This window comes from Cololabis saira, chromosome 2 (genome assembly GCF_033807715.1).
Source record: "Cololabis saira isolate AMF1-May2022 chromosome 2, fColSai1.1, whole genome shotgun sequence".
Taxonomy (NCBI): domain Eukaryota; kingdom Metazoa; phylum Chordata; class Actinopteri; order Beloniformes; family Belonidae; genus Cololabis; species Cololabis saira.
Genome location: NC_084588.1, coordinates 2,121,236 through 2,134,428, shown reverse-complemented (window position 1 = coordinate 2,134,428; position 13,193 = coordinate 2,121,236). Strand labels below are relative to the sequence as shown.

At 40.4% G+C, this 13,193-nt stretch overlaps 1 protein-coding gene across 1 annotated transcript in view; it reads right to left on the bottom strand.

The window, feature by feature from the left end:
• The window catches only part of LOC133457015 (piggyBac transposable element-derived protein 2-like), a 24,276-nt gene extending 12,624 nt beyond the window's left edge, over positions 1–11,652 (bottom strand). Inside the window, exons 1-2 of the mRNA XM_061735826.1 lie at positions 11,398–11,652; positions 6,612–6,876 (exon numbers count right to left, since the gene is read on the bottom strand). Coding sequence (XP_061591810.1) covers positions 6,612–6,861 — 250 coding nt within the window. The 5' untranslated portion in view covers positions 6,862–6,876; positions 11,398–11,652. The remainder of the gene's footprint in view (positions 1–6,611; positions 6,877–11,397) is intronic.
• Between the last annotated feature and the right edge of the window lie 1,541 nt (positions 11,653–13,193).

Sequence of the window (13,193 nt, the reverse complement as noted above, 5' to 3'; positions counted from 1 at the left end):
AATAAAGTGCAGGCATATACATAAATTATAGTCCAGTTATGATTTACTATTATTGTTATATTATTGTTGGGGGGGGGCGAGTTATTGATGTTATTGATTTATTGATGAGCCTGGCGGCTGAGGGGAAGAAGCTGAGTCTGTGGCAGCTTTCACAGCCTTGGGTAGCCTCAGCCTCCTACCAAAGGGGAGGACGGTGAAGAGGCCATGGCCAGGGTGAGAGGGATCGGCCATGATCTTCCTAGCCCTCCTCAATGCCCTGGAGTCGTATAGAGACTTCAGGGAGGGCAAGGGGCAGCCAATCACTCTCTCCGCAGAGCGTATCACACGCTGCAGCTTGTGGAGGTCCTTGCAGCTGTAGCGGGGAACCAGGTGATGATGGAGTGGGTAATAATGGATTCAATGATGGCAGTGTAAAACTGGGCCATCATGGACCTTGGCAGCCTTTTTCCTCAGCTGTCGGAGGAAGAACAGTCTTTTTTGGGCCTTTTTCAGCAGGGCCGTGGAATTCAGTTCCCACTTCAAATCCCTGGAGATGTTAAGTCCCAGAAAGCGGAAAGAGTCCACAGAGTCCACCAGTGTGTCTCCCAGCACGATGGGAAGAGGAGGGGCTGCGTTCCTCCTGAAATCCACCACCATCTCCACTGTCTTGCGGGTGTTAAGCTCCAAGTTGTTGTGACAGCACCAACTCAGCAATCGCTCGATCTCCCTCCTGTAGGCCGACTCGTCACACTTGGAGATGAGGCCCACCAGGGTGGTGTCGTCAGCGAACTTCAAGAGCTTGACCGAGGGGTGGAGGGAAACGCAGCTGTTGGTGTAAAGGGAGAATAGGAGAGGGGACAGAACGCAGCCCTGCGGGGAGCCGGTACTGGTGGACCTGGGGCTGGAGATGCACTTCCCCAGCTTCACCCGCTGGGACCTGTTGGTGAGGAAGTCCGTGATCCACCTCCTAGTGGGGACTGGGACCTGCAGCAGGGAAAGCTGGTTCTCCAGGATGGATAGGAGGATGGTGTTGAAGTTAAAAGAAGTGCTGACTTTTTTGGCACACTGGTGTAAATATCCGCGCCAATTTTTAAAAATAAATACACTTAATTGTACTGGAAAAATCTCTTAATCACAAAGAAACACTCTGGGATGTAATAAGAAAGATTTTGCTTTTAATTAAATTTCCTATAAAAAAGCAAAATATAAAAAAAACATACTTGTTTCTGTTTATCTTTGTAAAATGGTATTAAAAGTATCTTACATCATAGAAAAAAAAAGGGAAATTTCGAGAAAAGATCCTGAAGAAATATATTTTACATAGTGTGTAAACAAAGTGCATATTTCCTTTAAAATTAACTAAACTGATATTGGATTAGATAACAATAGTAAAAAAAAAAGAATTGGAGAAAAAAATTTCCGCACCGTTTTTGTTATTTTGAGCGTGCGGCCCGCGAGAAAAAAATTGGTCAAATCCGGCCCGCCAAGCAAAATGAGTTTGACACCCCTGATGTAAATGGTGTATGTACAGTATTTGTTTTCTGGATCTTTTATTTTGGCTTGATGTTAATCACTCGTTCATTGTGCCTTACTGTGGATTCATGTTTCTTTGGCATGTATGCATGTGGTGTCTGAATATCAAAAACAAATTCACAGTATCTTTTACCTGAAGATGGAGTGCCTTAGTTTTTTTCCACAGTTCTGTGCACTATTCAAGGACTAATACAGTTTCTAGCAAGACTTGCTGGATTTTGTTATTTATAACACATGCCAACTATCTGCTTTAGGAATAAACACATTTGTGGTGTATTTAAAATAGATGGTCAACTTATATTAACCCAAGTTTCCACTTATCTCTATACGGGTCAATGACGTGACGTCTATATTTTCTGAAAAACAGATTTTTTCAATTAAAAAAAGGTTTAAATGGATAAAAAGATATATGACCTTCCTGTCCCACATATGGACTCACTTGAATTTTACCAAAAATACTAGTTCTTTGGGATTTTGTTGTTGTTTTAAGCTTCAAAATATCATGTGGTGCGACCGTCCGACTATGACTCTTGTTTTGAAAACTTATTTTGAAATCACTCTAAATGTATTTAAATCAATCTTCTTCTATCTGCTGTGATTTCTGAAGTGTCTTGTAGTGTGTAAGATTGCAACACATTTGTATTTATATTTCCATCATTTACACCATATACAAACAAAGTTTGACTGACGTCCATTTTATGAAATATCATGTGATGCAACCATTAAAAAACAACCATTTTTGTATAATACTGAAAACTTGTAAAAAAAAAGATGTCAAGATGTTAAGGAAATTAATTTATTTGAATATGAATCATGGTTGCACCACATGAGCTTTTTTAAGGCTAGTGCCAATTCATCTTGACAAAAAAACTCAATTTAAATTTTTTATATGAAAGTATGTGTACACAACATTCTTAATGTTTGAACTACTGCAATAGATATTCTTTTTTTAATTATTTTAAAATTGAACTGTTGAAAATCCTTATTCGTCATTGACCCACATGTGTGGCTGTATTAACTCCAATATGACATTCATAAATAGTTATTTAAAACAACTGTTAACTCATTAGATTAGTTAAAAATGGTGCTTCTTGATAAAATGATCTATAGTGTAAAAAAAAAACTAGAAGAATACCCTCTGTTTAAAGTCAAAAAGTGTTTTAATACCTGAGTGCAATACGATGAAATACAAAGAAAAATATAAAAACGTAGGTAGTAAAAAAAACAATATAAACATGCAGGAATTATTTACAGTGGCACATCAAAAATTACAACAAAGGTAAATGTGTGTCAGATGTTTCTGATGTGTCTGTCTGCCTCTGGTCCACCAGATACTTGAAGAGGCAGTCGTCCACCTCATGCTGGAAATACGGCAATACGTGTGCTGGCAACTGCCGCATTCTGTGTTCAAGGTTTTTGCAGTAAGCGGAGATGGAATCATCACGGTCGTTCTGAAGCATCCGGTCCAGGGTTTTACTGATGCTACGCATCAGCCTGGTTGACTCACTGCTGGACTCAAGTGCCTTTCTGCAGCGCTTCCCCCGAGGCCTCGGACTGGAGCTGCTGGGCTGAGTGGAAGACGACTCCCCTCCACAGATCAGGGGACTACCGGGACTACCGGGACTACCGGGACTACAGTCGGTCCCATCAGAGCAGGGCTCCTCTGGGCCGCTGGCACAGCTCTCACTGGAGGGGGAAACTCTATCAGCAGCAGCCGGCCAAGGTTCCTTAAAAAAATACATTCACAATGAGGGGGATTTAATACCATGGATTATTAAAACTTTTCACCAAGCATTCATAACAATATTAGGTCATTGTGTAAATGACAGGGTGGAGTGCACTCTACAGTAAGTAGTCAGTAAGTTACATACTTACAATAAGTAAATGGAAAAGCAAGACATTTTTTTACTTTTAGAAATAAAATAGTCCAGTTACCAGGTTGGATGTGGTCTCCTTCCTCCTTGTGTGTGGCTCTAGAAACTTCTCCTTCCTCTGGGTGTGTGGCTCTAGGAACTTCTCCCTCTTGGTGTGTGGCTCTAGAAACTTCTTCCTCTGGGTGTGTGGCTCTAGGAACTTCTTCCTCTGGGTGTGTGGCTCTAGGAACTGCAGCCGGGTCAGGATCCAGCTCTGCCTTCCCGTCCTCGCTGCTCCTGCACTTCCAGAGGGTAGAAGTTTCTTGTACCGTGTGTACTGGGTTCGCAGAGAATCCCACTTTTTCTTGAGCTCCTTTACTGAAAGACAAAGACACATTTCAAGCATTGTGCCTTGTTAAGAATAATAGAGTAAAATAAATAAAAGAGTAATAGTAAAAGAGCTTGAGCTATGTTGAATATCAACTGAAATCAACCCAAATCGAACCAAACCAAATAATGGCTCTTTTTTTTTAAATAAACAGAAAGAACTAATGATATTTGCCAGCACTAGCGAACAATAACTCCCACAATTACAATCAGTTTCTACTACAGCTTGAGCTCAATGACCAAAAATAAAATCTTACCAGATATAACAAGCTTCGTCTCAATTTCTTGCCAAAGTTGTGTTTTCACCACTCGGTTGGCGTAACATTTTGCCGTTATGTCGTACAGAGGTGGCCTCTCCTGGATCATGGCGACCAGCTGCTCTTCAATGTCTTCTGTCCAGACGGCCATGGCGGGAAAAATACGTAAAGTTTTGAAATAAAATGAAAAATGAGCAGAGCCATCTGTGTCTGTGCTCTTAAGGCCCTGACACGCCGTTTGTTTGCTTTCGTCACTTCCGTTTCTCTTCTCGTGCACTGATTGGCTACCTGAACAGCCAATCTCAGAGAGCTGTTTGACCGACGGCCAACGCCGATTCAACATGTGGAATCAGCTGAAAAGCTGCCGACGGGCGGCCGACCTGTGGCGACGTGCAGGACACACCGGGGAAACTAGCCCGACCGACGCACCGACGCTCACCGACGGCCGACAGTCGGCTTGGTGTGTCAGGGCCTTAAGTGTGATGAAGGACACATTAAAATCATAATGTGAACCACCACGCAAAAATCCCCCCCCCCAAAAAAAGCCATTTGAGCATTAAGACCTGTGGTGTAAACGTAGCCTACGGTTCCTTGCAAGTACAAGGTTAATGAGGCGATAGCACACCCGTACAGAACTACAAGCTTGTACTGACCAAATTTAGCTGGTTTTATTCTTGCTCATAGTACATCGTTCAGTTTATCTCCATTCATACTTGTACATCCCTGAATTCAAACAGCATTCACTGACTACGTTTATATGCAGTCAAAATTCAGGTTATTGCTAATATTCCTGTTACTGAAACATTGGGAATATTCCGTTTCCATGGTAATTAATCATTCAGGATATCTGGATCAAACCAGCGACGCACGGAGAACATCATGACACAATTCCCGTCATTTCCGCTTCTTCTTCCTGTATCCAAATTCAAAACAAATGCTGCTTGGCGCAACTTTTCTCTCACCTTCTTGTAAATCTTCTATCCCGGTACTTTCTACCGTCTACAAATGCAGAAATGTTCATATCCTTCATTACATTTATGAAGTGATTAGTCTCCTCCTGGTCTTGGTTTCTCCGTGTTTAGAAGAACTTCCTGGACTCAAAAGACCAGGATTCCTTGTGAACAGAGCATGTGCAGAAAACAAATTCCTGTTCCGTTTGATGGGGATATTCTGTTTGGTGTTTACATGACCGGATATTCAGGTTTTAAAAGGAGTAACCCAGGGGTCATATTGGGGTTTTTAAAAACCTGAATATGAGCAAATTCAGGAAATGTTTTGAGCATAATGCATTTAAATGCATCAATCTGGTGCACTTTGGAAAGCTAGAATAACAATAATAGGGTGTCTGCTGCCTTAACTTACCTTGGAAACATAGCTCCGGAGCTTCTCTACCCGGCTAAACTAATATTAATAACTGAATAATTAATAACTAATATTCTCCGCTCCTCTGTTTGTGTGTGAGCACAGAGCATGCACAGCCTTCACCGCTGATTGGCTGTTTCCCGTGCCTGTCTCTGTGTGTAACCAATCAGATGGTGCTGTGGGCGGGACATGCTGGACACAGTGCAGTGACGGCAGGCAGAGAGATGCGGCTGCATCAACCCCAAAATAACGCTGTTTTAAATTGTACAAACACAATATTGGTATCGTTGGAAAGGGAAAAATGTCCTCTTAATTTTGGGGGGGCTGAGATCAAATTTGGGGGGGCTTCAGCCCGTTTTTTTATTTGTAGTGAGAACATAATTAATCCACACAGCAACCGACACAAATCCATTCATGTGTATGTGTCCGCGGCGCAAGGACCACATTGATTGTGCTGCAGCTGCCCTCGTCGCCGCTTGTTGCTTTTCTGATTCGTTTTGAAGAATCATGCAACGCTTCCTTCTTTTTGAAAAAAGACAGTAAATTCAGCTGTCTTTTTGACATGTTTGCATTGCTCGCTGCTTGCTCCCCAGATCCAGCAAAAAAGTTTTTTTGGTCAGGGGCGTGGTTTGCTGGCCCATCTTTTCATTGCATCAACAAATCTCCGACTCTTTCAAATGACGTTAAATCTTTATAAACAACATGAAATGCTTGGGATTTGTTCTGTAAATGAATTTATGCATATTATTATTTTTTTTACATTAAAAAAACTTTTTTATATTATTATTGTTTTATATATATACGAGAGGTGCCGGATCTGCCCAAATAAGTCCCTGAACGCAGGGAGGCCAAAATCGAGAGGTGCCGGATCTTGTTCCGACAGGATCCGGCACAAATTAACCCCTGGTTATTGGTGTTTACAGGGCCGTGCAAATTCGGGTTATTGCCAATATTCGGGTTTTAAAAGGGTTATTGATGCATGGAAACACAGTCACTATTTGTTTGAGTGTGGAAGTAAATCGGCAAATCCTCAGCAAAACACTGAGGGTAAATGTTATTCTTTCTCAAAATGGATCCCAGATGAAAAATGCTCATTGCAAAAAGGAAAAGGAGGCCCTGGATTGAACCCTGTGGTGCCCCGCAGCCAAGTAGGGATGAAGAATACTGGCCCAGGTGGACAGAGGAAATCTGAGGGGGATACCATGGTTCTCTCTATACAGTCTCTGATACCGGTACATACCTGTGTGTCTGCTTCCTTCAGGACCACAACTCTCCTCTGGAACAGATGTGGGAGAAAGGAAGTGGTTGCCGATCGGTTCACCGTGGTCACTTTGCTCATAGGTGGGAGTCACCATGAAGGTGTCAGTCTCCTGCTTTAGTACGATCCCGTCTGCCTCCTGACTTCTGTACAATTCTTCAGGTTCCTCTTTTACGTGTGCTGCTTCTGGTTCTTGCTTCGGGTCAGTCAGAAGTTGTTCCTCCTCAGACATGTTGCTGTGTTAGGTCTGGAGGAAAGTCACAGAAAATAAATAAATTAATTAATAATGCGATGACATAAATCTCAGAAAGCACATATTGAATTCCATCTTAAAATGCCCAACTTTGCATCGGAAAGAAACATATCTACATTTAAAAAAAAACAACCGTTTTGGTCTGCGTTACTGGATGTCACATCAAATAAGCCTCTAAAACCACTTCAGTTGAATTAATATAAAGAAATACATTTATGTACAACCAGAGGTGGTAGTAACGAGTTACATTTACTGCGTTACATTTACTTGAGTAAGTTTTGGGAAATGTTGTACTTTTAGGAGTAGTTTTGAATCACTATACTTTTTACTTTTACTTGAGTAGATTTGTGAAGAAGAAACTGTTCCTCTTACTCCGCTACATCAGGCTACGTTGAGCTGTTACTTTTCTTTTATCCCTTTTATCCACGTACGCGTCAATCTCATGACATCACTGGGTGATTGTTTGGGAAAAATGTTTGTTTTTGCATGTTTTGTCACATTTACACAGACTCAAACACACACAGAGTTTCTATGAGTTCATGTTTGTTCTAGTTCTGCCTGGTTAAAAAAGAAAAGTACAAAGGCTTGGAATTTTGTCCTACTTGTGCTTTATTAAATTTTTTTATTCTGTTATTTTATTTATTAAAGTACTTGAATTTACTTTAAGATTATTATAATGTAAGCTATTTTTTATTTTTCATTCATTTATTTTATTGATTTAATTTGCCTGAAGATGATTATTTTGTACTTTTGTCTGTTTGAATGGTTGTGTTAAAAAAATATATCAGACGTTACTCAACAGTTACTCAGTACTTGAGTAGTTTTTTCACCAAGTACTTTTTTACTTTTACTCAAGTAATTATTTGGATGACTACTTTTTACTTCTACTTGATTCATATTATTCTGAAGTAACAGTACTTTTACTTGAGTACAATGTTTGGCTACCCTACCAGCTCTGTGTACATTATGGCGGGGTGGCCTTTTGACTGGTAGCCTGGGTAGCCGACGGCTAGCCATCATCACTTCCTCCTTGGTGCTAGGAATCTTAGCAAAGCCCTCAGCAGTCACACGTGTCCCCTACACGCAGAACATTCCTGAACTCACTAAAAAAACACATGTGAAAAGAGAATATTCCAGCAGCTTCTCCAGCATGGATATGCTATAGTAGCTGGTTGAATATAAAACCAGCCACTTACTTTGGAATTAGGTTTAATTTGGAATTAGGTGTTTACATGGTAAATTTGACTCATTTTAAATCGGATTTAATTTTAATTCGGTATTTAATTAAATTCGCTCTGATGGTGTCAGCTTGCTATAGTTGCACTTCAATCGTTACGAGCTTTTTACAATTTTTATTTATATATATATATATATATATATATATATATATAAATAAATAGAGAGATACCTATTTATTTATAGTAATTTCTAAGAAACATGTATATATACTATTATTATTGAAATAATTGCACTACCTCCATTGTTTACTTGTATCCATTCTTGCAATATGTTGTTTTCAATATGTTATTGTATAGATACCTATTTCATTTTGGTATTGAAAGCATTTATATGTAACATGTATATTTATTATTGCAATATAAGTAATTGCACTACCTCCATTTTTAATTGTAACTTTTTTTAAGCATTCAAATTGCACTAGGTTCTGTGTTCTCAGGTTGCAATACTTTCAAATAAACACTTCTTGTTTTTGCACATCAAACTGTTATTTCTCCTTGTTTCTAAGACACATGCATTTAAGTCTGTCTATTGTGAAGAGTGTGGGTATGGATGCGACAGACACTTATGGCTGGATTTCAGACACATTTATTTCAGTATCACTCCTTTTTTCAGCACGACACTAGGGCTCATGTTAGTCAGAGCACAACACACAGACACAATCTTATCCAGGAACGTCATGTCCTCGTCCTCGCACGGCAACACCATGTGAGTGGGTACTTCAGCTGACAGAATAGAGTACTTGTTGCGGATGTTTCTGACCACCTTCTCCACATGAATTCGGAGATGGGCGATTTCCCTTGTGCTCTCCACATCTCTTGCCTCCAGCTGACGGCGTCCTTGTCCTTTTGTGGAAGCGGGGATCTTTACCTTGGCACACATCAGTCCCACACTGTCCTGAATGTCAAAGCCACGGTCAGCAATCACCAAATCCCCCGGTAACAGTCTGTCCAGAATCCCACAGTGATCAGTTATGAGTTTATCACTGATGTTCCCCTCACATCCCTTGGAAAGGAAACAAATTGCACCCAGTGGTGTAATACCAATAAGGTACTTCGTAGTTGTGTTGTGTTCGTAGTGGGAATGTGACTGAGCTTGAGCTGCAAGATCTGACGGCCTCTCTGTGAATATTTCCAAACAGTCCACAATAACAGCAACGCGCTTCCCAAAGGCCTCTACAAACTGATGGGGCATCGTTACGTGCAACGCATATCGGTCTGGCCAGTTAATGAAAGGGCTAGTGCGCGCTTGCAAAACATCTATGGTGTCAGTGAAGGTTTCAGAAACTGTTTTTTCGTCTACACAAAAAAGGTGGGCGATGTGTTGTATTGGCAAATTCAGTCTGAGGCGCATGAGAGTCAGGAAAAGCATCTGGAAACGTGACAGTACTTTACTGCTCTGCGTCATGTACGGTGCAACGCAGGTGAGAAGACCCATGACGACGTCCAGGTGTGGAAGTCCAGTGTAGTACTTCACTTTGTCGGTGTCGTCCTTCAGGAAATGTTCGTCCATTCTCCGATTCTGACCGAGCTCCCGTTTCAGGGCCCGGTTCTCTTCCAGCAGCCGCTGGATTTCATCCTGCTGACGATGACAGGAGTCACATTCTGTCAGTGGTCTCTGGTCAGCTCCATCGTCTACTGGTGCTGGTGTCTCCACTGTGGATCAGAGAAGATATAGTTTATTCTGAAGGAAATCGTTAGAGCTAAATGCGCCACATACAGCTGCAACAAAAACCAGATGTAGTCTTGTATCTGGTGGCTCTGTAAGGCTTACCTGCTGGAAGAAGGTCATCCATTGCAGGTGTACTGTCGGTCATCCGCCGTTTTCTTTTTCCCATTATCTCTTCTCTTTAAACCGTTAGCAATTGTTTCCCCACGTCTGTTATGTGTGGAGCTGCTGCAGCTACAACACAGCAACGGGTTACCATGGTTACAGAATAATGTAAAGTAACGATTACACGTAAAACACAACGAAGAGGGAGCACGTCTGTACGCGGTGCTCAGTGGTCCGAAGAGCAGCTAAGGTAGCTGCCAACATGGCGGCTCCACCAGGTGATGACGTCAAGACGACCAAGCCCTAATTACTTCTATTAATACATACATACTTATGTAAGTTACACATGTTAAGTGGCAAATATGTACTTTTTTTAATAAAACAGTCAGATGCAGATGTTGATACAACTATGAGGCCGGCCACACACACACACACACACACACACACACACACACACACACACACACAGGACCTTCGCTTGAGTACATTTTCTCTAAATGGACCTCTTAAAGTTTTAGTTGAATACCCCTGCTATACAGTGTTAATATTTAACGGGCCCCGGGCCACTCTGTACTGAAAAAATTGGGCCCCAAGGTCAGAAAGGTTAAGAACCCCTGATCTATTGGGCATTATAGTTTATCTTGTTTTGTATTTGTCCTCCCACCTGCCCAGGTGTTTTCAATCATCCCATTTAAGGAGAATCAATGTATTGGGTGTTCCACCCTGAGGAAGCTGTGGCCCAAACGCGTGGGCTGTAACCCATTTTTTTTAATCTTTCCACATGAAATAGCCAATTTAAATAAAGGCTTTTTATATTTGAAGAAGAGTGCCTTGGATTTTTCTTCTTTTTTGATATCCTTTTTCCCACCAAAGAGCACCTTTGTCACACGATTTAGATGAACCTTCTGGGCACTCTGGATTTTCTTTTTTGTTTGGATATATATATATATATATATATATATATATATATATATATATATATATTTGTATTCTGTTTTTTTTACTTTTTTTTTTTTTTTTTTACTCATGCATGTTCGAAATAAAATCTTCAAATCAAACCCAGGCCCTGATCTCGTCAGGGCCGTGAACACCTCCGTCCCCTTCTCCACCATGGATGTATTATAGAACGGTCTCCACCAGTTCATGGACGGAGTTTCCCTGACCAAGATGGCGGCCGCGCTGACGAACAACGAGCCGACTTTCTGAACCCTCTGGAGTTAAATACCACCCGTGTGAATGTGTGTGAATGTGTATGAATGTTGGTGGTGGTGGTCGGAGGGGCCGTTTGGCGCGATATTGCAGCCACGCTTCCGTCAGTCTGCCCCAGGGCAGCTGTGGCTACAAACGTAGCTACCACCACCAGTGAGGATGTGTATGAATGAATAATGATCTCTGTAAAGCTCTGGGTGCCTTGAAGGAGCTATATAAATCCAAGCCATTATTATTATTATTATTATTATTAGTAGTAGTATTATTCCCCCTGGCCAGAGTGCTGTAGGTACATACCTTATTCCTGGTTTCTGCAGCCTGAGCTGATCGATCTCCTCCTCGTACTGGATGGTGTTTCTTTAGTTTTCCAGACTTCTGTAAATGCTGTAAATGTTTCTATAGCTGCAGATATCTGGTCCTCGCTTAGAAACTCTCTAAGAAACTCACATTACGATATTTTAACCTAAGTTATCCTATTCAGACACGACAATGGTCCTTTAACTGGATCCCGCCTTAGCGCGTAAACACGTTGGGAGACCCAAACACGACCCTTGACCCGGAAACAGTTCCTGGCCACTACGTCACTTCCTCCCAAACACCCGCTTATGGCCCCGCTGCCCGTCACCGTGATGCTGATGCTGCCCCCTAGTGTCCTGGCGGGGTCGATTTAGGACTTTTTTGATAACGTAGGCTACATGGAAGAAATTAAACCACTCATTGTAAAGCATTTATGTAAAATCCTTAGAACCTGTCCGCACCTTGCTTGTTGTTCTGTATAGCTAAAATTAAATTAAAAAGGTGTCCAAACATTAACCAGTTTAAAAACAAATATAAAAACATGATTTTCATAAGGTACAAAGAGGAAGGGGTTTAGCGCCTTTATGGGCCTGATGTAACACTGTTGGTGATGGATAGATTAGTTTATATTTATGTACAGAAATGGGCAGCTAATTATATGTGTATGTATGCATGTGTATATATATGTGTATGTGTGTGTGTGTGTGTGTGTATATGTATATATATATATATATATATATATATATATATATATATATATATATATATATATATGGGTGTATGTGTATGTAAATGTATATATATATATATATGTGTGTGTGTGTGTGTGTGTGTGTGTGTGTGTGTGTGTGTGTATATATGTATATATATATATATATATATATATATATATATGGGTGTATGTGTATGTGTATGTAAATGTGTATATATATATATATATATATATATATATATATATATATATATATATATATATATATATGTGTGTATGTGTGTGTGTGTGTGTGTGTGTGTGTGTGTGTGTGTGTGTGTGTGTGTGTGTGTGTGTGTGTGTGTGTGTGTAAGTAGATATATATAGAGCAGATGGAGTTAATATAGAGATATTATGGTGTAAATAAGTATATTTATATAAATATGTATATGGGCATGTGTGTACAAATATATAGAAATACTCAACTATGTGTGTGTATGTATAGGTAAGTGTGTGAGTAACATTATAGTATAGTTAATTATAAATACTTATAAATGATTAGTGAATGAGGGTAGGATTAAATAAGTTTACACTTCTATATTCCTTTTTGCACATGTAACATATTAAGTGTTAAAGTATGAAATTCTTTGTTTTGTTTTCTTATCTTCTCTTTAATTGTTGTCTTTTACATGTACAAAAAATAATTCCTCTCTTCTCATGGCTGTCACATCCTGTCCATGGGGGGGTAATTACTGGACCAACAGAACCATCCCAGCCATTCACTGCACACAACTCAGCACAATTTGCATGCATCCATTTTTTCCTTTCATTTGCACATCTGGTCCTATTTTACTTTATTTTATTCTGCTGTTGTATAGCTGTTGTTACTGTGTGTGAAGCATCCGGGGCAGGTACATGAAGCATTTCACTGCACCTTGTACCATGTAGAATGTGTAAGTGATAAATGAAGACACATTGAATGGGATTTGGACAGAACCCTTGTGACATCACCTATAGACATATTTATTCCCAGCCCTGCCCACTGGGCTCTAGATGTTCAATGAAGAGTTAACATCCATCATCTGCAACCACTGACAGAGAATGG